Source organism: Mirounga angustirostris, unplaced genomic scaffold (assembly GCF_029215605.1).
Source record: "Mirounga angustirostris isolate CCGP_5_RB_7025 unplaced genomic scaffold, mMirAng1.0.hap1 SCAF_6, whole genome shotgun sequence".
Classification (NCBI taxonomy): Eukaryota; Metazoa; Chordata; class Mammalia; order Carnivora; family Phocidae; genus Mirounga; species Mirounga angustirostris.
In genome coordinates this window covers 76399607-76426622 of record NW_026991714.1, presented here as the reverse complement: position 1 = coordinate 76426622, position 27016 = coordinate 76399607, and the positions used below count along the sequence as shown (strand labels likewise).

Genomic DNA, 27016 nt, shown 5'->3' with positions numbered 1-27016 from the left:
ATGTGAACAGCTCACCTTCACCTGACCGAAACATGTTTAAAACCAAAAACAATCATGTCTCCAAGTCTCAGTGAGATTCATTTTTCCTTCTTCCCTTTTCTGTGAATTATTGATGTGTCCAGAATCAAAATTGACAAAATATTTAGACAGAAACGGCAAAGGAAAGAGCAATCAAATCCCATTTGATTGCCTTAGCAAAGCACATCTGGCTTACAGCAAATCCCGTTAACTGGATTCCTTTCCACCCCTGGTTCCCCATCACCACTTCCTACACAGCCAGACTTAAAACAGAGCCTAAGCCTCTCAAACTGTCAATGATGCCACAGCATCTATCAAATCTAGTCTGCCATCCCCATTCAGGGTCCTCTGACAGTCGGCCACACATCCCACCCTACTCTGTTCCCTGGGTCCAGCTCATGTCCTACTGCTTGCTGTACTTCAAGTCAGGCCTCCAGCACTTCCTTCAGTTTTAATGCCAATCTAAACAGAATGCTTTCTCCACTGTTCAAAGAAGAGCTGGACTTGCTCCATGCAACTATCTGACAACCCTCAAAACTTTTATTTTTCTGAAGACACCATTTATAATTTATACATATAATCTCCCATTCAATTATGTATTACTTATAATACAGCTTCATGACACAGTATGAAATCACAGGGCATAAATGGAGAACTAGAAAATTCCTTAGTAAAGATTAAAAAGTTTTCAGTAGTCAGTAATTTTTAAAGTTTAAATATAATACTGAAAAGAGACAAAAACAGAACAAAAATCCACCACAATGTTTAACTCCAGGCAGGCAGAGCAGAACTGATAGGAGATTTTTGCTAGAGAAGTCAATGTGAAAAAAATTAAACTAGACAGGAAGATTACTGAACTGAATGTTCTCTTTCCCTTATCTCCCTAATATGTTATACCTTTCTTTTGGCCCTTACACCTGATATTTATCCTACAGGAAGAGCAGGAATGTTTTCTTCCTTTTTCCTTCTCCTCTATGAATGTGTTAAGTTCCTATGTCAATCACCTCTGACAGTCCAGTGCCTTGCATTTAGAAGTTATCAAGAACCTTATTATTTTTTTGACGTAGAGTTGACACACAATGTGACATTAGTTTCTTCCCAAAAGTGTGTACACGGTGCTGAGCTCCCCACCAGCGGAGCCACCACCTGTCCCCATGGAGCACTACTGCAGTGCCTGTGACCACACTCCCCGTGCTGGGCCTTTTACCAGCACCTTTAAAAATCGCACTGAGATGACGCCAGCATCAATGAGGTCTCTGAGAAGCCTATAACACGCTCTATTCATAAATTTGTGGCCTGTGATAAAGGTGTCCAGCCCTAAGAATACAGGAAAGATATGATGAAGACATGATGAGGACACCTAACTGAAAAAGACAAACACCACCAAGAAATTAATTTCCTCAGTATAGGTTAATTTAGGGAGAGAAATTTTTTAATTACATAAATATTTTCAAGAAGCAAAACTTAAAACTAAAAACTAAAATCACTAACAAATTACAAAATCTCACTGAAATATTATTAGAGGTATTCAAAGAAATACTGTAGTGGTCTCTTATCTACAAACTATGAAATTGCACTCTGAATAAATGAAACATATTTCTTAAACGTGAAAACATGACTGATCACTACCAAGGCAGAAACTAATATAAAATTCTGTTACAGAAAAAAGCAGCAACAGTTTGGTCTTTTACAGGGCTGGATAATACTTCCTTCCATGCGTTCTCTCTTGACTAACTGCTTTGGGTCTGAGTATTAAGTATTAAGGCTCCTATCAGCCTAGCTAAGAACTCCACCCAAGAACGGCAGAGAAGCAGAACAGGATCAGGATGACGGAGGGAGGCTCACAGAAGTTTGGGTAAGAGAGAAATCAATGAGAGGCAGACATCACTGACATGATCTCTATTTAGTACGTATCTAGAAAGTTTCAGATTTCAAAATATCTTCATTTTGACAAGCAAACATAAAGACCGGTAGATGGTGTGCCTGGGGTTACATAGTCCAGTAATGAGAGAGCTAGGACTGGAACTTGGATCTAAATCCAGGTTGTCTCTAATACTCCACACACTTTGACTCAACCCTATTCACTCAACGTATTTCAGCTGGTCACCATGTCTTATAATTTTTTCCCTTCCTTTCTACTGTCCCTGTCACCATTACTACCACTATCTAGTCTTCCTAAGATAGGAACTGGTCCCTGCCCCCACACCAGGAAACTAATGAATCCCACTGCTACTCTATGCTGGATCTCTACTGGGATGGGTTTTTTAGTCATCTGGTCACAATTCAGGCTGCATTTGGTAGATGCAGCAAAGAATGTTTCTTTCATAAATATAATTTGGCTTCTAAGACATTAAAACCCATTGCTCTTGACTTCCTTAGCCCAATGTGCTGAACAACTGAGCTACTTATTTAGTCTGGATACTTCAGAAATATATACCCCTGCATAAATTTAAGTGTGGTAAATTTCTTTCTAGATTTTTCTGTAAACGTCTAGTTATGTTCAGAAAAGTGTTCCAATACATGGAAGGATGAGAATTTAGAGCACTTACTGCAAGTTCCGCCACTGAACATTGGAATAGTTTCAAACATCATCTTGTGAAACAACAGTGCCACTGGTCTATAATCCAGATGATTCTTTAACAGGTAGCTATAATAATACACATAGCGCCTCTGACTGGGAATAGTTACTCCCTGGTGGACAGAAAAAAAAAAAAAAAGAAAGAAAGAAAAGCCAAATTCAAAAGAAAAATTCCATTATAGTTATTTTACTAAATTGTTACGGTAACTGGGTTGTACCCACTGAAGAACATATATACATTAGAAATTTGACCTTAAATGATTAATATTTAAATCCAGCTCGACAACAGAGTAAATCAGAGCAACATCAGTACAAAGGAAAATATCAGAATAACTTTTCTCCCTTAAAATATAATTATCATAATACCCTCATTTATTCAATGGTCACCACAATGCTCCAACCCACGTACCCAGTAAGCAAAGGCCTCTGCATATCCAAAATAACGGTCAAAGGCATCTGCACTACAGCCGTGCTCTTTATACACAGGGCTTCCTGCAAAAATTTATGGACTTTTATCAAACACACAATTCCTCAAAACCTTGGTTACTTGTTTTTTAGGCAAAAGTCTCTCAGAATCAGCAGAACACATAAAGGCATAGTGCCTTTAAGACACAGAAATAGCACCAGCAAAAAATGATGGCCTTGGACCCCCCAGAAAAACAGGAATATGTGGCTGGCATAAATGTATGCAAGAATTCTATAACAGAGTACTTAAGAGATGTCCCCAAGCTACATACATCTCTTTGCGGAAGAAACCAGGGATATACATAACGTTTGAGGAAATTTCAGTATTACAAATGCTAAAAATATATATAAAATTCATGTGCTATTAGAAAAAACCCTTATCTAAAGAAAAAAATCTAGTGTGCACAGCCATGCATTCATTAATGCTGCTGAATAAATGAGGTCTGAGGTCTCCTTTCCTAGGATGTGTGTAACTTCAGGAAAATTCAAGCATTTCACTTAGAAATAGAAGGCGAGTAGTAACATGAAGACGTCTGACAGTTAAAAGTGACTTACAGAAAGCTTAAAAGTATATTCAAGAGAAAAAAGAATTTGCAATATTTTAAAATTATTATTGGCATCTCAATCTCCCCATGTGTTAAACACTCTGGACACAAATGCTTTTCTTCCCTCTAATGGAAAGTATAAAGTATGTTAATGTGAGTTTAAAGACAGATACACAGAATGGCAGGTAAACAGGTATTCACTCCAGTATTCTCAGGTTTGTTTTTTGGGGTTTTTTTTTTTTAAAGCTTAGCATGATTTCATTACAATTAAAAAAATACATAAAATGTCAAAAAATGGATAAAAGCCATTTCAAATAAGGACAAATGATTTAAGATTCTGGCTATAGTGCAAAGACCATGCAATCAGAATACTTGGATTTGAAAGTTGACAGTCAAAAACACCAACTCTAATTTGTTTCCTCAGGAAAATGAAGACAATTAATACCTACCCTGTCTTCTTCACAGGATTCTCATGAGGAGTCAACACTAAATGCAGTTACACAAACGCATGCTAAACCTACAAAATGTTACACAAATCCTAATTAGCAGTTCTAGAAATCCTACCCACATTTGAAGTATAATTTTGGGAGAACTGGAATTTTGGTTCTGTGTACAGTATTTTCTTAAAGAAACGGTGGTAAAATAGTATTACTGTGAAAAGCTCCTACAAAAAACTAATGTTAAAAATCATTATTAATAAAAAGTGTTTAAATTTAAAATGGTGTACTGTAGCTACTTCAGTAAACAACTTTTCATATTTATCAAGATAAAAAACACAATTGCAAAGCAGGTGGGAGGAGAATAGCAGATGGACGATGGCTGGGCAGGAAGGAACCTTTTTTGAACCATGTGAATTTATGATTTAGTCTAAAAATTAAATAAAATTAATTAAAAATTCAAAAAATTAAACCAATGGGAGTGTATAAGAAGACAAAGCTGCCAAGTTATTTGTTGGGGTTTAGTGGAATGACAGATGATTTTTTTCCTCTTTATCTTCTTGGTGTAAGTTTGTATGAATAATTAAAAGGTTTTCAAAGCTTTAATTTTTCTCAAGTAGCAAGTGATTGGTAGCACATCTATAATGCAGTTTTTTATATACTGAGTTAATCCTTACCAAAAAGGTGAGGCAAATGTATAGTGAAAGAATGTATGAATCTACTAGATGTCAATAATGGACGAATAATTTGTGTGTAAATATAAGCTGAACAAAATTACTGACACAATTCAAAGAAAAAGACTGAAAAGCACAATTTAAATTTAATTAATTCCTTTACTATCAAATTATGCATAATTCGGCTTCTGTAGCTTAACTTTGCAATTCCTACCTAGCAGCGTCCTCAAATACAATGCATTCAGATTCGCAGAAATAACAGAGTTGGAAGTCTCAAATATGTATGGACCACCGGCATTAGTGTGTCCTTTTCTCTTGTCTCATCTCTCATGACCACGATGCAGACTTACTCAAACTTAATCAACGGTACAATGAATCATACTGTAATCTAGATTTTGAAATAAAATGAATACAATTCCCATACTAAATAGACAATGCAATTTATAACACTTCAAATATTTTATTTCCTGAATGCATATACTGAAAACAATGGTTTATGTGCATGTTGACTATAGCATTTTGACTATATATATATGTTGCATTTGACTATAGCATTTTGACTATAAAGACTAAAAATCTCTTTTAATACCTAAGAAATGAACATTTTAATGATCTTCAAAAATTTATTTTATAAATATGAAAAGAGGGCTGAACTTCAAAGCTCTTGGAGATTAAAAAATAACTACATTTTCATAATTTCCATTTTTCATTTAAATTAACCAAGAACATTTAAGTTAAACTGGTCTATAACTGTACCCCCAAAGTATCCACCCCCTACCATTAATGACTCTTCTTTTCCACTCTAAATGCGAAGAAAATTACTTATATTCTTAACCTTTTTTCCAGAGGTAACTTTTAAAACATTCTGATCTTAGCTACACTTGGCCTTCTTCAGGCTGACTTCATGCCACATTCCTGGCATCATTTCAAAAGGCCACCATTGCTTCTTCGATTCCCTATGTTCACAGACCAGGATGGGGCCCGGGAAGATGTGTGGTGCTCCTCCCAAGGTCTACTGCCTTTACTCAGTCTTGCCCACGACTCCCAATCTCTTTCATTCCAAACCTTAAACTGAGCGATGACTTCTGCACTCTGTTCAACCCACCTGTCTTTCTCTCCTGTCTCAGACAGACATCACCCTCAATGAATGTAGCTCCTACTTTACTGGGAACCCTGAGGTCATCCAGTGTGGACACTCTCAAAATTCCCTTCTCCCATCTTAACATTTTTTCACTCTTGATATTTTATAAAAGTGCCTCTGCATGTTCGCCTAGGTTCCATTTTGGCAAGTGCTCTATTAATTATCCCCTCTCTGGCATTTGTCTTTGTTTTACCTGTCTCCTCCTAATAATCAGCTCAGGTAACCCTTGTCCTTTATCCAAAACAATTCAAGGACCAAAAATGCACACTCTCGCCAAATTTTGTATCTCTCTCAAATTGTCACCCTCCTTCTCTATATAAACAAACTCTGAAAGGTAAGCTTCTGCTCCTTAGCTCATAGGAATGTTATTATGAGGCTGATTTCTTAATGGTCATTAGTTTTTTGGTTTTTTTTTTAAAGATTTTATTTATTCATTTGACAGAGAGAGACACAGCGAGAGAGGGAACACAAAGCAGGGGGGAGTGAGAGAGGGAGAAGCAGACTTCCTGTGGAGCAGGGAGCCCGATGCGGGGCCTGATCCCAGGACCCTGGGATCATGACCTGAGCCAAAGGCAGATGCTTAACGACTGAGCCACCCAGGCGCCCCATGGTCATTAGTTCTTAATGGTCACTAACAGTCATTTCCTACTATTTTCTTATCTCATCCTGAATCATTTTTTGCTGCCATTTTGAAAATTCCCTGCCTCTATCTTAGAACACACTCTTGAAGGTTTTCTCCTACCCTTACTGGCTATCTCTTCTCTTCTTTCCCTAAATGTAAGCATACCTCAGAAATCTGATCTGAGTGAGCCTCTCTTTGTCAGTCCTCTCTGTTGTAGTAGTTTAATTATCAATCTTACACATTAACTCCAAAACCTGTGTCTCTCAATACGACTTTATCTCCAACTCCCAGTCCAGAATTTCTAAAACGTGGCTGGACATTTCTACCCAGAAATTTCAGAAGCACTTAAAACACAACATATCCAAAAACTGAAGCTTTCCTATTCTTGCATGGACCAACCTCTGTTATTTCTATTAATTATATTCACTATTTTCCCCAGCATCTGAGCCCAAAACCTCTTCTAATACCATCACTGCTATTGGTTATTGAACTGTTACCATGTTCTTTGCACTGTTCTAAGTACTTTCATAAGTATAATTTAGTATTCATGAAGTGGGTATTACTGGTAACACCATTTTATAGATGAGGTAAGGTCACACCTCTTATAAGTAATGAAACTAGGTTTCACCCTAGTACTCCAACTCCAGAGTTTATACTCAACCACTGATGCTGCCATCTTCTTCCTGCTAGAGTAAAGGAAACAATCTGAGAGGAAGTAGCAATCTACCCAAGGTTACAGAAGAGAGGAGTAAGGAAATTCCAGCACTACAGCAAAGGCCCAGGCCACAGAGTAAAGGCAGAGATTGGTCAGCAGATCAATTACCTGGCACCTACATACAGTACATACATACATACATAGACACAGACACACACACACACACTGTCCACACAACATGGAAAGCACACCAGCGGTTAAGTTCATTTAGGACACTCTTAGATTTCTACACATCTACTCAGATGCCAAAATCCAGACTTAGTGACGTACCTCTCAAAATACCAGTTCTAGTTTTCTGTGGCCATTCTAGTTCAATCACCTCCTGCAATTTTGCAACAGGCAAATGATTACCAGCCTCTGATTTATCTATTCTCCAACCTATTTTTATACCCACTCCTCGATTAACTTTATAAAAGTGTAAGATGAATCACACTAACAATTCAAAATACTAAATGGTTTCCCAGTGACTACTCAAATAAGAAAACTTATCACACACTGTAATTCCATAACAACATAAAAATACAGCCCAACCTCTTTTCCACTCTTACCTCGCACAACTCCCTTGAATGTGCTTTTACTTTTGGCCAAACGAAAGTACTTAATTTCTCCCATATTATACTTGCTGTTTTTAAAGTATGCTATCTTTATCAGATTAAAGGCATTAATCTGCAAGCAGTCATCTGGGAAGTTTTACATATTTTCTAACACCTAGACCAACTTAAATAACAGAATTATTCGATACTTCCAGGTCTGACAGCAGCCACCTGAAATACAATTCAGATTCAGTACATCGTGAGGGCCCCTACACATTTTCATTCTTGGATCGTCTGTTCAAATTTTGGATTTCACCTTGTTCATTGAAAATTGCTTATTTCTCAATCTGAAATTTTCAAATTCATTAGCACAGACCGAAATATAATTTTTAGTTACCTCCACAGTGTAGTTGTATCACCTTTCTCAAATTTAATGTATAATTTGTGTTTCCCCTTTCTCTTCTTTTTCCTTGAAAAGAGCTTTAAAAGACATGTATTGGTTTTATTGGCAATTTCATACAATCAGTGTTTGAAATTATTAGTTCAAATGGTTTACTGCTTGCTAATTCACAATTTATATTTTCGTCTTTATTAATCCCTCTCTCCTACTGGTTATTATCTTAATAATCTCTAAAATATATTTCTATTTTCCCCACTGACCCCAAATTATTTAAGTAACTAGTTTTACATTTCCAAATGGTTGATATGATTTGATTAAACGTTTTTTAAAAATCGCTAGCTGGAGGTACCTAGGTGGCTCAGTCAGTTAAGCATCCAACTCTTGGTTTCGGCTCAGGTCATGATCTCAGGGTAATGGGACTGAGCCCCGCATCGGACTCCAGGTCAGTGTGGAGTCTCCTTGAGAGTCTCTCTCCCTCTCTCTCTGCTCCTCCTCCACTTGCACACACACACACACTCTCTCTCTCTCTCAAATCAATAAATGAAATCTTTAAAAAACAGACAAAAAGGGGCGCCTGGGTGGCTCAGTTGGCTGAGCGACTGCCTTCAGCTCAGATCATGATCCTGGAGTCCCGGGATCGAGTCCCGCATCAGGCTCCCTGCTCAGCGGGGGGGGTCTGCTTCTCCCTCTGACCCTCTTCCCTCTCGTGCTCTCTGTCTCTCATTCTCTCTCTCAAATAAATAAATAAAATCTTTAAAAAAAAAAAAGACAAAAAGCCAAAATTATGTATTTAAAAATTCTCTAGCTATACTGAATTATAAATCAAGGAATGGGGTTTATATATTTCTACTTGGGAGCTTCGATTTTCTTTGTAGTTGGCCTAATGAATTATCAATCTTGGTAACCGTTTTACGGATGACAAAAAAAAGAAAAGAAAAAAGATACATTTTATGGGCTTTTTTTAAATTATATTACTCAAGCCATCTATATATCTTCTTATTTTGTGCCTTCTTGATCTTCAAGTATATTAAAGATTCCTATTATTGTTGCTTTTCTGTCAATTTTTTCTTCATTTCTTCCAGCTTTTCTTACTGTATTTGATGTTATGTTTAGCACATAAGAGTTCATACCTGCTAAGTCTTCGTTGTGGAGTGTACCCTGTGTTAATATAAAATGACATTCTTGATCTAGTTTTATACATTTTGTTGTAAATGCACTCTGATAATGATATCCTGTCATCTGCTTTTGCCCAATGTATCTTTAATGAACCACTTATTTTTCTAACCTGAGTTGTTTTATGTAAGTCTCTTGTATATGATTAATCTCTTAAAAACAGAAACTTAGAAGTTTAGGTTATACACATCTTTCAAACCTGGGATACCGTCATAGTACTTCTGGGCCAGAATTCCACCTGGATACCACAACACAAGATATGTAATGTTTTGCTCATATTCTGTGCATCAGGACCCTCAGATCATCTTCTCTAAGATGATTTCACAATCTAGATTCCTCAGTTAAAGAAGTAATTTTCTACTTCAGTAAACTTTCCACTGGCACTTCTAAACTCAGAAATAATGCCGATGTTTTAAAATAATAGTGTTTGCTTGAAGCTTGAAAATCTATGTTTCAGAATGTTCACAACAAGATTATTACAGGAAAGTAATTCAACAAAGAGAGAAATATAGCTCGTAGGAATGGTTATTATTACAACGATGACATACAGCAGTAGTTATTGCATATTAAGCTAAGTGCCAGACATTTTACATATATCCCCGATACTACCACGACTTTATAAGACAGATACTATCACCTCTATTTCAAGGATAAGAAAACAGTCCCAGGGCACATAATTATCCTGTTCAAAACCAGGACCTGAACCTAAATGTGACGCTGATTCTAGAACTTTATACTCTGATGTCCTGGGTTTTACTAACAGCACACAAACTAACAAGGTCATATGAAAGAAGTCACGCCCTGTTTGAGCACTATTTTTCCCATCTATGAAGAACCTCCAAAGTTTAGAGTATTACAGTGCTTCAGTTCCATGAAACTAATGGTAAGTAATGTATCAACAATAGTGCTGCATGAATCACAGAATCCTTCAGAATAATACAAAGCAGACACCTGGCACAGTTCTCTCCACACAGCATCCTCTGCCCTGTGGGAAGCTATCATTCCCTCTGTGGTTTTATGGAGGTGGGATGGGCTCTATTCTTCAGCATCAGATATATGTCCAGAATGTTTGGTTCAGGGATGGGTACATGCCCTAATCCAGGTAAATCAGAACCTAATCTAGGAATGTTTGCTCAAACTGTAGCTCTCTTCCTCCTGCAGTTGCTAAAGTAGCCAGGATGTAACCCTGGGGCTGCTAGGAGTCATGCCTTGCTATTATTTGCAAGGAGCCTGCCTGAAGAGAAAGCACATACAGAGCAAAGGAGAGAGCTGAGAGAGAGATCACCGACACCTGTTAAGCATCTAAGTCCGAGCCAGAGGTTTTAAGGTTATATAAGCCAATATAAATGTCTCCTTGTGTTTACGCTCTTTTGAGTTGGGCTTCTGCGAGTGGAAACTGAGACAGAGTATAATACAGCTACTTTTTTTTTTTTTCTTTTTTAAGTTTCTACTTTGGGGATCAAAATAACGCAGAAGAATAATCTGGACAGGCGAACACAGTCTGTAGAAAGAATACTAGATTTGAGGTTAGGAGACAGTTTTGACTCATTACACAGACAATGACCTAGGACAGACTGATCTTTATAGATTTATTTGATCATTTATATTAGAACTGGTCTGAACTAAATCATTACTAAAGTCCTTCAAGGTATAAATCCTTACATATAACTTTATGAATATACAGATTGTATAACAGGCGTAAATACCATGCATTAGAGGAACACAGTTTAGCCCAGAAGAATTAATGTGTTAGAAAAATTAGAATGTTATATTAGGAGTTCTTTTTGTTTTGTTTTTACTGAAAATGAGAAGAATTATAGTTTAAGTGAGGAGAAAAAATAGAAAATTGTATTAGGTTACCATATGGGGAAATTTAGTAAGTAACTAGAAAAAAGTAACCTGACTATATGATTAGGACATAAAAATTCATTCCTCAGAGAAACTAGAAAATTTCCTCTTCTTGGGATCACTTAGAATAAAGTTAATATTTATTATTTTTAGAAAGTTCAAGTTCATTACAGATAAGCTAATGAACCCATGTACAGAGACCATAATATATATGAATTTTATCTCTAATAATAATTGCTTTGAAAGCAAAACAAAAAAGAAACCAAAAGCTCAAATATTTTTCCTAAAAGTTTAATCAAAGAAAATAAAGATTAATGCTTACTTTATCTGCTACCACTCTAGAAGGGGGAAGGCAATGGAAAAGAGAGAGTAGCAGAAATTCTGGGTAAGTTTGTCATGTAACAAAAGTTTGCCTCTGAATTCAGAAATTTGGGGTATCTTTCCAAAATATATATTTACCAGCATTAGTAGGACGCTTTAACTCTTTTATTCATAGTTTACAATAAATGCTGTGAGTTCGTTCCCATTCTGACACGTAAGTGTTAAGTGCAGACAGCCTGAAGCACAGGACTAGACAGGAACCAGCCCTGGGAGGTGTTCAGCTGCACCAGGCTCTCCTGGGGGGCAGGACAGGGAGCTGCTGACAGCCTGTTTCACTCATGAAGTAAAAGGACCAAATCTGCAAAGGAATGATTCCTAGGGAAGTGTAACAGAGCTGCCTTCTAAATTACTGAATACAAGAAGGACTCTTCCTTCCCTCTGGCAGTTATTCTGCTCTCAGAAACATGCTTCTGTAGAGGAGGTATCAGTTGTCCTCTGACTTCTCTGCAGCCCTCAAAGCCTCAGGTGTTATCTGGGCATAACTATCACAACAGCACACGGTCTGGTCGGCAGGCACTCACCACTCTGCCATCTAATTTGCACTGAGTCTGCTGAGGGAATGGCAGACTGCACCAGATTATTTTGAGGAGAGTCCCTGCCAAGTCCACAAATTCTTCACTAAACATGAGAACTGGCTCTTCTTTCTTCAAAACAAACGGGGGTAGGAGCAGGGGGAGAGAGAGGGAGAAAAAGGCGGGGGGGGGGGGGGAAGGAAGGAGGGAAGAGGAGAAAGAGGAGGAGGAAAAGAAACAATATCCTTCCATAGAAATGTCACCAGAACACAACTTTCTTCTTAATGTTTCCCTACAACTGAAATTAAGGATACAAGCAAAGTCACATTAAAGACAGTTTTAATAAAATCAATGCTATATAAACTGAAAAATTGATAAAAATCTATGTATCTCCTGTAATAATGGTTCACAGTTATAATGCAAATCTATAGATTCAAATGCAAATCTATAGATTCAACCTAAAAGGAAATACTGGCAAGAGGATAAATTTTTAGCAGGTGTTTCAAGAATAAAACTACTTTGGATAATCAATTATATTTACTATAGGATACTTACTTCCCTGGAAGAATTCCATAGTTGTATAACAACAGCTTTACCATGTTCAGCTTAGCTCATTTCTCATGATGAAATTATACTTATTAAAGGCTAAAAATATATTATTTCACTAGCACCTGAACCATTAGGTAAACGTGATATATTCGAAAACTGTTAGACAATTAAATTTCAAAGATTTAAAGGAAGCCTTCAGCATTATATTTATAAGACTAACAACTTCAAACTGCCTTTATCGTACTTAAGTCAGGGGCCACTAAATGCCTGAGCATCAGTACAAAAGGGTATAAACTGAGGAGCCTTTTCAAAATAGGCCCATTTCGGGAGAGCTTGTCCCCGTACAGAGATTAATTCTGAACAGCCTCAAAGTTCTTTTGCAGTTCCAGGATAGTAAATTAAAAAGTTCAACATGTTCAGGGGACTCAAAGTTTACTCTGAATGCTATCATTAACTGTTTGAATAATCTGAATCAAAGCACTTCACCTTTCTGGGCCTCCGTTTTATCATTTTTAAAGTAAGAAGAATTCCTGCCAAAAAAGGTTCATAATCTTATGCCCATAATCTTTATCCCTTTAATCTAGCTTTCTAACACTGTTTCAACATAAAATGCAAATGGAACCATTAGTAAAATACAGCTTCATCAACAGCATCTGCTCGTAAATTTCTTTTTGCCTTTTTAAATATACACAGAAGTGAAGGTAGGAGCACATTAGGATACTGCTTTAGACCACAGCTGTGAATAATTCATCCAAAAATGGTCTGGGTATATTAATTAATCATGAACTAAGCACAACAGATCTCAATGATTTATTTTGACTCCAAGATGCTAAAAAGTGATCAATTTTGGCTAAATTACTTAACTCTGAATCTTGATATAATGTAACAGCTAAACACCCTTAACAGTACACACAGAACTCCATCCTCTATTAGCTTGTTACCTTCCACTTGGGGGAGATTCAAACCTGTAAGAGGAAGAAGAGAGAGCAGGTATGCCTGGAGCATTTCTGCTGATGATGTAGGGACTCTCACATTTTATAGTATACTGCATTTTATTTTCATAAACACTTCTTGCTATCTTTTCACTCTAGCCCCTATTTCACAACAATACCCCATGGGCTTTGCCAGTTTACCAAATCTCTCTTCACGTTTACAGAGAAACAGAACTGACAATATTTTCAGATTTGTGAGGACTACAATATCTTCCCCATGACAAATTAAAATATGTCTTCATTTTTTCATTATGAAGACTTCTCTTGGATATAAACTGTTTAAGCATCCTTGGGTTTTACTTGTATCCCTGAAAATGATGTGAAAGACTATCCCAAGTGCTTTTTTTATTTTATTATGTTATGTTAGTCACCATACAGTACATCATTAGTCTTTGATGTAGTGTTCCATGATTCATGGTTTGTGTATAACACCCAGTGCTCCATTCAATACGTGCCCTCCTTAATACCCATCACCGGGCTAACCCATCCCCCCACCCCTTTCCCCTCTAAAACCCTCAGTTTGTTTCTCAGAGTCCATAGTCTCTCATGGTTCGTCTCCCCCTCCGATTTGCCCCCCTTCATTTTTCCCTTCCTACTTTTTTTTTTTTTAAACATATAGTGTATTATTTGTTTCAGAGGTACAGGTCTGTGATTCATCAGTCCTACACAATTCACAGCACTCACCATAGCACATACCCTCCCCAATGTCTATCACCCAGCCACCCCATCCCTCCCACCCCCCACCACTCCAGGAACCCTCAGTTTGTTTCCTGAGATTAAGAATTCCTCATATCAGTGAGGTCATATGATACTTGTCTTTCTCTGATTGACTTATTTCGCTTAGCATAATACCCTCCAGTTCCATCCACATTGTTGCAAATGGCAAGATTTCATTCCTTTGATGGCTGCATAATATTCCTGTGTGTGTGTGTGTGTGTGTACCACAACTTCTTTATCCATTCATCTGTCGATGGACATCTTGGCTCTTTCCACACTTTGGCTATTGTGGACATTGCTGCTATAAACATCAGGGTGCATGTACCCCTTTGGATCCCTACATTTGTATCTTTGGGGTAAATACCCAGTAGTGCAATTGCTGGATCGTATGGTAGCTCTATTTTCAACTTTTTGAGGAACCTCCCTAATGTTTTCCAGAGTGGCTGCACCAGCTTGCATTCCCACCAACAGTGTAGGAGGGTTCCCCTTTCTCCACATCCCCGCCAACATCTGTCGTGTCCTGACTTGTTAATTTTAGCCATTCTGACTGGTGTGAGGTGGTATCTCACTGAGGTTTTGATTTGGATTTCCCTGATGCCGAGCAATGTTGAGCACTTTTTCATGTGTCTGTTGGCCATTTGGATGTCTTCTTTGGGAAAATGTCTGTTCATGTCTTCTGCCCATTTCTGGATTGGATTATTTATTCTTCGGGTGTTGAGTTTGATAAGTTCTTTATAGATTTTGGATACTAGCCCTTTATCTGATACGTCATTTGCAAATATCTTCTCCCATTCTGTTGGTTGTCTTTTGGTTTTGTTGACTGTTTCCTTTGCTGTGCAAAAGCTTTTTATCTTGATGAAGTTCCAATAGTTCATTTTTGCCCTTGCTTCCCTTGCTATCCCAAGTGCTTCTTACATGGCTGGTACTCACTATCAGAAGCATTTAGCCAACTCTCCTGAAGAAGCACCTACATCACACAGGGTGGATATGTGTGTGGGTGAGTGTGTATAAGAGCAGGAAAGAGAGCACATGTGAGAGTGCAGCTTAGTTAGGAAAGGTTAGAGTACTACAAAAACCTTTAATTACCCCCAACTCAGAATCCTGAGTAAAGCACTCTACAAGTCTGTTGGTTGTAATGCCAAACAAACAAAAAAGTTGCAGTTTAATGTGGTGAAGGCAAATACTTTAGAAAGGTCAAATATGTTTATAGCTTGCAACAGAAAAGTTAAGACTGCTGCAGTATCTCTAGCAAGTAATTCTGTCCATTCCAGAAAAACCGACCTCTTTTTCTAAAACTATGAAGGTCACGAGAGGACTGGAAATACCACTTCCCTTCAGTATATGATGACGACTTCTCAGTTTAGCTTGCTACTAAGTTTCATCAAATACACGCATGGTAACACATAGAATAATACTTATTTTGGAGTCCTCTTTGGAAACTTAAGGGAACATTAACATTTTCAAAATGTCCCCATAAAACCTTCTCCTGAAGAAATCTCAGTATTTTGTAGACAGATAGTACACCTTAATGCCTGGCAAAACATCTGATTTTGTTGCTTTGGCAAAGACAAAGCTCTCCATGTCACTGTGACTCACTGCTTTGTTCATCATTGTGCACTGGGGTGCAAGACTCTATCTTCAATCCTGAGAGAAATCTTATCTACTGTTGCGGAAGTATTCTCTTCAGGAGTGCCAAGCCTTGAATCACAGCCTGTACAAGAGGATTTGTCATGAAAAATCTACTGTTATGAAAATTGCCAAATTCAGGAAAGCCAAGACTTTCAATCAAGGGCTTCTCAAGAGGTTTTGTCAAGAAGTGGGAGCAATTATGAAATGCTTTGCTACATATAAGTTCACTGTTTTCAGAAGGCAAACTCTACAGCCAGGATTTTAACTGCTGTTAACTGGATAAAATACAAACTCGTTTGCACAGTTTAACTCTTCAACCTTAAAACTAAAATGTGAAGTCCTAATCCTTTCCTTCCTAACACAGTGTTATGCCAGATCTTGCCAAAAATGATCTCATTAACCAACAGCAAAGAAAGTGATGCAACATGGATTTTTCTGAAAAATCTTAGAGAATTCCTATTTTTTGACACAAGTCTACTTTCATCTGACAAAAGAATCTAGAGATTCCATTTGTTCTTTCATTCTTTCGTGAGATAGCATTTTAAGCACTTGTTATCACCAAAAACAGTCAAAATTGATTGGATATCAAAGATGACATAAAAGTTGTCAAGTCAAAGACGATGGCATAGTTTTAATGTATTACTTGAAATTTAAATACTAGCAGCCCTTTCATTAAAACTTACTATTGAGCAGAACTAAAGCTTAATTTTGATTAATTTGTAAACATTTAGAGTTATTCATTGTCCTCAAGTAGTGGCCACTGTTTTTTCCATTTAAAAAAGGGACATAATTCTTATGAAGACTTTTATTTTCCACGTTAAAAAAAAAATTTCAGTGTAATTAAAAACTATAAGCAAAATTTTATGTTCATGTAATATCATGCACATTTTTAGTGAGAGACTATAGCTTTCATCATATTTTTTAGCAGGTATGTAACATAAACATTTTTTTTTAAATTTTTTATTCTTATGTTAATCCCCATACATTACATCATTAGTTTTAGATGAAGTGTTTCATGATTCATTGTTTGTGCATAACACCCAGTGCTCCATGCAGAATGTGCCCTCCTCAATACCCACCACCAGGCTAACCCATCCTCCCACCCCCCTCCCCTCTAGAACCCTGTTTGTTTTTCAGAGTCCATCGTCTCTCATGGTTCGTCTCCCCCTCCGATTTCCCCCGCTTCATTCTTCCCCTCCCGCTACCTTCTTCTTCTTCTTCTTCTTTTTTTTTTTCTCAACATATATTGCATTATTTGTTTCAGAGGTACAGATCTGAGATTCAACAGTCTTGCACAATTCACAGCACTTACCAGAGCACATACCCTCCCCAGTGTCTATCACCCAGTCACCCCATCCCTCCCACCCCACCCCCCACTCCAACAACCCTCAGTTTGATTCCTGCGATTAAGAATTCCTCATATCAGTGAGATCATATGATACATGTCTTTCTCTTTTTGACTTATTTCACTCAACATAATACCCTCCAGTTCCATCCACGTCGTTGCAAATGGCAAGATCTCATTCCTTTTGATGGCTGCATAATTTTCCATTGTATATATATACACCACATCTTCTTTATCCATTCATCTGTCGATGGACATCTTGGCTCTTTCCACAGTTTGGCTATTGTGGACATTGCTGCTATAAACATCGGGGTGCACGTACCCCTTCGGATCCCTACTTTTGTATCTTTGGGGTAAATACCCAGTAGTGCAATTGCTGGATCATAGGGTAGCTCTATTTTCAACTTTTTGAGGAACCTCCATACAGTTTTCCAGAGTGGCTGCACCAGCTTGCATTCCCACCAACAGTGTAGGAGGGTTCCCCTTTCTCCGCATCCCCGCCAACATCTGTCATTTCCTGACTTGTTAATTTTAGCCATTCTGACTGGTGTGAGGTGGTATCTCATGGAGGTTTTGATTTGGATTTCCCTGATGCCGAGCGATATTGAGCACTTTTTCATGTGTCTGTTGGCCATTTGGATGTCTTCTTTGGAAAAATGTCTGTTCATGTCTTCTGCCCATTTCTTGATTGGATTCTTTGTTCTTTGGGTGTTGAGTTTGATGAGTTCTTTATAGATTTTGGATACTAGCCCTTTATCTGATATGTCATTTGCAAATATCTTCTCCCATTCTGTCGGTTGTCTTTTGGTTTTGTTGACTGTTTCCTTTGCTTTGCAAAAGCTTTTTATCTTGATGAAGTTCCAATAGTTCATTTTTGCCCTTGCTTCCCTTGCCTTTGGCGATGTTTCTAGGAAGAAGTTGCTTCGGCTGAGGTCAAAGAGGTTGCTGCCTGTGTTCTCCTTTAGGATTTTGATGGACTCCTGTCTCACATTGAGGTCTTTCAACCATTTGGAGTCTATTTTTGTGTGTGGTGTAAGGAAATGGTCCAGTTTCATTCTTCTGCATGTGGCTATCCAATTTTCCCAACACCATTTGTTGAAGAGACTGTCTTTGTTCCATTGGACATTCTTTCCTGCTTTGTCAAAGATGAGTTGACCATAGAGTTGAGGGTCCATTTCCGGGCTCTCTATTCTGTTCCACTGATCTATGTGTCTGTTTTTGTGCCAGTACCATGCCGTCTTGATGATGACAGCTTTGTAATAGAGCTTGAAGTCCGGAATTGTGATGCCGCCGGCTTTGCTTTTCTTTTTCAATATTCCTCTGGCTATGCGGGGTCTTTTCTGGTTCCATACAAATTTTAGGATTATTTGTTCCATTTCTTTGAAAAAAGTGGATGGTATTTTGATGGGGATTGCATTGAATGTGTAGATTGCTCTAGGTAGCATTGACATCTTCACAATATTTGTTCTTCCAATCCATGAGCATGGAACGTTTTTCCATTTCTTTGTGTCTTCCTCAATTTCTTTCATGAGTATTTTATAGTTTTCTGAGTATAGATCCTTTGTCTCTTTGGTTAGATTTATTCCTAGGTATCTTATGGTTTTGGGTGCAATTGTAACATAAACATTTTAAGAGCCATGAGCTTAAATCTAGTATTCTGGCTCCACATTACACAGCTTCTCTATTTTTATTTGAAATTCTTTTTACTTGATTTCTTTCCCACAACTACAATGTCTACTGCTCATCAACCCTGCTTGCCCTACACTTCTACCACTGCTTCAGCTACTGTACTGTGATTTGACCCGTTTATGGTTTTCTTCCCATTCATTCTCTTTCCCCTGTGCTGCCCTGTACTTATTCACTTAAGTGTAGAACAATTACCTTCTATATTTTTAATCAGTAAAACCGTTTCCCTCTAGATGATGAAAAAATGAACCAAAGTAAATATCTCAGGCCCTCTAGAATTCACTCCACTACTATCATCTCAGGGTGTACACAATATAAAGAAATGTAAGGCAATCTATTATAATCAATATTCACTAAAATCAAGCACTAATAGAAGATTCAGTTTTATAAACTAGCACCAATACATAGCACTTTGGCATCCCTAGATGTAATTTTAAAAAATCACAAAGACAGATAAAACAAGAAATGAGGAAGGAGAAAAGGAGCCAGGAATCAATACAACCACCCGCTAAAATGGTGGAAATGATGTTTCTGTTTTGAAGTTGTTAAAAAGAAATTAGCTTAGGGGCACCTGGGTGGCTCAGTTAAGCATCAGACTCCTTGATCTCAGAGTCCAGTTCAAGACCCACACCAGGCTCCACACTGGGCATGGAGCCTACTTAAAAAAAATTAAAGGAAGGCAGGCAGGCAAGCAACTTAAACTGGAAGAGAACCTTCCTGATGGTAAACGTTATTAAAACTAGAATAAATTTTTTACATAAAGTTGTGATGTCTCCCTCAATAGAGTTCTTTCTCTAGGTGAGTTTCTCCCTCTAACTGGAGTGGTTTGGGTCTTTCCTTCTCAGAGACAGAGAAATGTACAAAAATCTCTTTGTTAGAAATATAAACCTATTTTGTCACACTTACCATCCAAAGAAGTGAATCCCTTAGAAATTACTGTGAAAGTTCTCCCAAGAGTTTACATTCTACCCTCAAACATACTAACAGATTAAGTTTGTCACTGATTTTCAACATAGTCTTTATTAGTCTTCTGAATAAGAATCTTTGACTAATCTTAATTATAACTACATTCATGAATATTCATATCAAAGAATAATTTTCATGTCCTTATAAAAGTAAAGATCATACTTTACTAGGAAATGGCATCCAAGTTATCATCCAAAGACATCTCATTCTCAGGCAAGGTTCAGAAAGATCAAGCTTATTTTTATTTAAAGTACTGCTTCTTTAAATGCTGTCAGAATTTTATGAGACCAAGTACACCATACAGTTAATGGGTAAGATTTACTAGCATGATATGAAAATGCTAGCATGAACAGAAAAATTGAAAGAATCAGTCATTTGCTCATATGATAGTTAAGGTAGTAACTGATTTAAATGTTCGGAATAAAGAAATAGGAGTTACCAACCATCTGTTTAAAAACCTGTTTTCCAATAAATGCTCAAATCGAGGAAGAAGAAAGAAAAAAACATCAAATATAACTTACCTTTTTGTCTCTGGTCCTTACTTCCCCATAGAAATCTAGGGCCTCTTGTGCCTTTAAAAATTTGCCCCGATGTAATAAATATGCACAAATCATTACACCAGTTCGTCCCTTTCCAGCTTTACAGTGAATTGCTGCAACATGATTGTCATCTTCACTTAGCCATTGGTCAAGATCTTCACAAAAGGGTTTGATAAGTTCTAGCTGTGGTGGATTATGGTCTTCAAAAGGATACTGTGCAACTGTAGTAAAAGGATAACCTCAGAATTAGAAAAAAGTCTTTCCTGAATTGTTTATTAAAGTAGGTTAACTTTAGAAATGTTGCATTTAAGCTTAACAGGTGTTTAAAAGAAAAACCTGTCTCCAGAGAAAAATAATTTGCTGCCTGATAATTTTCCAATTTTTGAATAGAAAATAGTCTCTCATTAATTCTTAAACCTACCCACTAGACAGAGAGGCCAAGCATTATTTTTTCCACTTAATGAAAGAGGAAACTTGACTATGGAGAGGTAGCACAAGTCAACATATCAGAGGGAGAGGCAAACTCAAAATGAAATGTCACATAGGTAGGTTTCCTGTCAGGGCTCTCAATGCATTTTCTGACAAAAGGAGTCATAATATTTATAGCATTACATCACCACAAAGCATGTATTCCAGAGAAGGGATAAATTACCAATAAATCCACACTGGAAAGGACTGATTTTTACACTTCATAAAATAAAAATGCTAACTAAACATGTTAAAGATGGTCTTACAAATGTTAGTGTTGATTTTAAAGGCATTTACAAAAGAAACTGAAAAAACTACTTTAAAAAATGTATACAGTTGTAGTAAAGTGTATCTAATGTCAGGTCTTTTCACATGGGTTATAAAAACCCAAAATTTCACTGTTCCCTATAAGTCAGAGTTTTTTTTTTTTTTTTTAACTTGCCTAGAAATAGGAGTTTAACTGTATCACTATTAAATTTTTTTTTATTGGTCCCTGCCTTGGTTCCATTCTATTAAAATCCTTAAAAATCCTGACTGACATCGAATGCATATAATTATCCTGTGGGTCATCTTAAATATGTGAGAAGTATTCCTTCTATCTTCAATCAACTCATTAATAACGTGGAACAAGACTCAGTGTGTCGGGTGAGTCGTCCTGGGAGACAACGACTACCATTACAGGGAGTCGCCGGGACAGCTTTCACCTGGGCCTCGGCGTTCCATCTTCATCTCCCCAGTGGCACATAAAAACATCCGGGAAACTGTGAAACGTCTATTTAAAGCTAGATAAACCGTGACTAAAACACTCTGCCTAGTAAGCAGTAGCATAAATTCACAAAAAAGGAAAAATTCTCAGTGAGTCTGTATTGGCTCTCAGCCATTAGTGCCTCTGAATTCTCAAACCAGCTGTTTGAATGTCCGTTCTAGATTTTTCAGAAGGAATCCACGGCAAACACATCAGTATATAGCTCATGGCATCCACCTTCTCTTTCTATCATGGTAGCACCTGCCACGCTTCTCCACTCTCCAGGTGTCTCGTGGCTCAAGGGGTTCCACCAACACAGATGGGAGGTTTTTGTGGGCCCTCAGAAAAATTCACTACCCCTGGAGGAGAACTCACTGAAAGCAGCTCCTGCGCTCATCTATCAGGCTCCTTTTACCCGTATCTGTCATGCCCTTCTCTCCCTTTTAGGTCATGGCTCCACAGAGTTAAGTTGCTCTGTTTTCTCCCTATAATCTCTTACTGTTACACCAAATGCCTCCAACAGTAGATATAACCCTCTCTTTATTTTACTGTTAGTCTAGAAATTTTTCCTAATTCTTATAATCTACTCTGCATTTTAGTGTTCTTACTAGTACTGGCAGGTTTATATGATAATTGTTTCCTAAAACACACCAGCAAAATTAAATTTGTTTTCCAAACTGTCTAAGACCATCTTTAAGATAAATATTTACCTCACTTAATAATTGAGATTATTAATTACTGCTGTGACAGTAAGATTTGGTCTATTGGTTTTAAGTTATATAACAAAAATACATTACTCGGCAGTTAATACCTACCTCTGCAGTTAAATTTGGCGGTATCATAATGTCTTTCAGCACACCTAAAAGAAAAAGTTTAAATGTGATCTAAAGTTACCTTTTGCATTGGCAAAAAAAAGTATAGTAACACACATTTTCTGAACTTTTATACTGTACCAGGCATCATGCTGTTTTGTATTAACTATTTCTTTCAATCCTAACAATCTATGAAGTAAGTAGCGTCATTATCCCCATTTTACCATTTAGGAAACTGATGTTAGGTGTTATGCACTTACGGCTTACACACTTGCTCACAAAACCTTGATGCCTCTCAGGCTCCCACCTCCCACCCAGCTGCATGTGTACCCTCAAATTTCCTGTACGGACACTCTGTGCACTGAGGGAGTGTATGTTTGATTTCACCAAGTATGTACAAACAACTAACGAGTTACAGCATTGTCTTTATCTCAGAGTTGAGCACACATTGCTTTCTCAAACTATTATTTAAAAAGATATATATATATTTTTTTAAAGATTTTATTTATTTATTTGAGAGAGAGAGAATGAGAGAGAGAGAACACATGAGAGGGGATAGGGTCAGAGGACGAAGCAGACTCCCTGCTGAGCAGGGAGCCCGATGCGGGACTCGATCCTGGGACTTCAGGATCATAACCTGAGCCGAAGGCAGTCGCTTAACCAACTGAGCCACCCAGGCGCCCTAAAAAGATACATTTTTAAAATAGTAAAATTATAAGGGCAAAGAAAAAGTTAAAAAAAAAAAAAAAAGTGAATGATGCTAATGTACTCAAAAACACTTCCTAAAAAATTTTTAAACCAGACCTCTCTTTAGAGAAGCCAAAGGTCATCTTTTTCAATAATCTCTCAGTTTATGAGTTTTAATTAAAGTCTGAGAGTAATGAAGGCGTAATAAGTAAAATATAGAATAGTAAAATGTTGACTTAGAGCATACTAAAATTTGTCTTTTTAATATTAGTGACACGTTCGTCATCATGCACTGGTTTACTCATGATTAATAAGTATATTTATAAACATTAATAAGGCTCCGAAAGGGATCCCATACTTTGGTTTGTAGTCAGCAGAATCATGGTAACTACAGCTACTAACCAAATGAGATTTTTAAAAAAATTATTTAAAATAAAAACTTAGCATTTTAAAACAAATCAAGGTCTACAATCCCTTAATCTCCAATTCTGAAGTTTGAAATTTTAACATTTTCTGTTAAACTTATGGCAAACTCAATTGTGGCAGAATCTGATCTGAGTTTATGATACTGTATGCACTCTTTAACTAATACATTTGAAGAGTCAAACACTTCATGGTAGGGACTGCTCCACACCCCAGGGGGGTGTTATGTAATACTAATAAGTATATGCTTCCATGTTACCTTTCTGCAAAGGGAAAAATTCTGAACACTGAAACACAACTGGCCCCAAGAGTTTCAATAAGTGATTATGGACATGGATTTCACATTTAAGAAATCCTAAAACTATTTGTATAGTTCCTCTATCTTAAATAGTTTTAAATCCTAATCCACATGAAAGTTGAACTAATTATAAACAAATTAGAATCCACTAGTTTAAGTGGTCAGACCTGAAATAAATCGACTTTCATACTACTGCTTAACACAAAGCTTTTCCCCTTTTTTGCATATAATTTAATATATTGAATTTTGCTCAAAAAATTTATTTAGTAATGCCATATGCATATTTATGTATCCTTGCTAAATAATTTCATACTCCCTCCTATACAAAACATGACAGGTAGGAGGAAGACTGACCAAGAAAATAGTCACATTTTATACTTTCTTTAGTACAGATTAAAGAAGAGGTCTGGTAAATAGTGAAGAATCTATAACAGACTATTTTATAAGGACTCATGGAAAGATAGGACTTAGAAGGTGAGGGAGAAGGAGTAGGCTAGGAAACAATTCTAAGAAGCTGGTCTCATGGCAGCCCAACAAAAAATAAACATTTTGAGTTTCATGCAGCTTTAGTCCTCTAATATTCTCATGCTTTTTCAGGAGCTCACATGTTTGGTTTGACAAATACTGCTTAAGACTACCATCCTAAACTGATTCTCAAATATTACTGTTAAGAGGCAGAAATGGAGGAAAAGTGGAAATAATGAGCTACTACATGTCTACCAGATGTACACACCTTACAAAGGAGTTTCCATGTTTTTTAATTCAAAGTCACAACAATATAATAATAGAATCTCCATCTTATATATGAGAAAGCTAAGATTTAGAAGAGCATTAAAAAAAACTTGCCCCAAACTACAATATGCAAATGGAAGAGCCAAGACTCAAGCCCAGGACCTCTGGTTACAAAAGTCAAAGTTTTTCCAGCATGGCTCCATACTTCTACTTACAATACAAAATAGAGAACAATTTTAAAAACAAAAGCAATAACAAATTCTACTCAAAATCAGCCTTCCTACAAGAGCAATATTTCATACCAACAAAAAGCAACAAAAAGCAATCATGAAACATGAAAAAGTTATGAAAATCTCTACAGGTATGGATGAGGGGTACAAGAGAACATATACTGGGGCCGGTAGTGATGGAAGTGATCTGGAGGAGGGGTTGCTAAGGTAAGAATGATGACTGTCTTCTTAATTAAGACCACCTCCAATAACTGTGCACACATGCACGCACACCCGCACACACCCAGTTCCTTATGACTTTTGTGTGGTATGTTAGTTGATAAGTCTCTCAACAAACCAAAACTGAAGATACATAAATGGAAAATGGGATTTGACTGAGACAAGTATTAGGTAACTCTGACCACTTACACTTCCTTATAATTAAAATTCAACTTAAAAGATACGATTTTTAAAAATCTTCACCTTATATTGGCTTATATGAGACAAGAGAGATGAAGAAGCATTGAGAGTTTTTAATGAAGCGGTAGAAAGTGAAGGAACAGATAAGACTAATATGAAAAGCTTCCAGAGAAGTGAGACTTGCCAAAGAATCAGCGAAGTATGCAGGTCTCTTCTGTAACTCTCTTCAACATCACTATCTCTAGCTTACAAAAGAAAACTTAACAGATAAAAATTAACAACAGCTAAAGGTTCACCACCAAATGATGGAGAGTTGTATGTCAAATAGAATACACGATGAAATACAGTAACCCTTTTAAAAACGAGTATCCAGTAAACATTTAAGGTCCTCAAAGGCAAGAAGTATATTATGCCTCTATCCCCATCTTCCTCCCTCTTCCTCTTATCCCCACCAGCCTACAGGTATACAAAGGAACATACAAAAATGAAATACACACACTTGCACAAAACAAACTAATTTACTAAGCATCATTATATCCAAATTTGATTAACGATATGAAGCTAATTTTGTCCTTTCTTAAAATAATTTATTGAATGCTTGATAATACAGAGATATAAACAGATAGCCAATTATTAAAAAGTCCGTATTTTAAAAACTAAATAAATAAATAAAATAAAAATAAAAAGTCCATATTAAGAACTGTTCTTCATCCACACATAATTGCCATAAAAAGTTTAATATACCATTAAATACATGTATGTCTAGTGTAAATATTTTAAGATCTTTCAGTTTATATGTTTGCAAGGACATACATCACATGTAGTTAACATCCCCAAAATAAAAGAAATAAAATAGAAACATCTGCTGCTTGCCAGACTCCCTTACCCAGAGCCAGAAATACAAAAAGGGGTAGAGAGAAGGTGAAGAATGAAAAATGTCATCAGAAATCAAAACATGCTACAACCTGGTTGTTCTAGAAACTTCTGAAGTAAAATTTGGGGAGGTTAAAACAAACGATGACAACAACAACAAAACCAGAAAGGGAAGATTGGCATAAACGGTGGGTGATCTGCTACCATATGTACCTGTGTGACCTTGTTCAACTCACTTAACTTCTCTAGGCCTCAGATGCCCCATCTGTAAAATGAGAAGGTTGGACTAAATGATCTCTTTCAGGTACTTTCCAGTTCTGAAAGTCTATGACTCCATTAAATGGAGTGGGGAAGGGGAGCTGAAATATAAATACCAAAAGCTACTCTCAACTAATGAGACAGTTGATTAACTCTGGGGTCCAACGTTTAGAAATACAAAAACAAAAGGGCAGCCAAGTTCCCAGACTAGCTCCCAATGCCACCTTTAACCATAATAATGTTAAGTGATCCACAGTACTGACAGTGCAAGCCTAGGTCCTAAATTCTGGAAGCAGGAAGCCACTGAATACAGGAATGAAAAGAATTTCCTTCCTTTTCTTTGGATATAATGTTAAACTCAAATAAAATTTTGAAAAAGGCAGAATTTGTCTTTGGTATCTTTCTACCTTCCTTCTGGGACTCTAAATACCTAATCTTTAGAGTCTAAACCTGAAGTGACTCACTTAATGGACTGCAGCTTTTGACACTTCTTGTCCTGTGCTTTATTTTCTTTTTTTAAACTTAGCTTCTGAATCTAGTTATTCAAAAAGTATAAAGCTTTGAGGTTTTTATTTTCCTCCACAGAAACACTCTGGCGTCTGCAACAAGGCTAGTTATAGGAGGTT

At 37.0% G+C, this 27016-nt stretch overlaps 1 protein-coding gene across 2 annotated transcripts in view; it reads right to left on the bottom strand.

The window, feature by feature from the left end:
- The window catches only part of PTEN (phosphatase and tensin homolog), a 90989-nt gene that overhangs the window by 11554 nt on the left and 52419 nt on the right, over positions 1–27016 (bottom strand). For both annotated transcript variants that reach the window (XM_045877736.3, XM_064594566.1), the window contains 3 exons: positions 22494–22537; positions 20448–20686; positions 2568–2709 (listed from right to left, as the gene is read on the bottom strand). In XM_045877736.3, coding sequence (XP_045733692.1) covers positions 2568–2709; positions 20448–20686; positions 22494–22537 — 425 coding nt within the window. The remainder of the gene's footprint in view (positions 1–2567; positions 2710–20447; positions 20687–22493; positions 22538–27016) is intronic.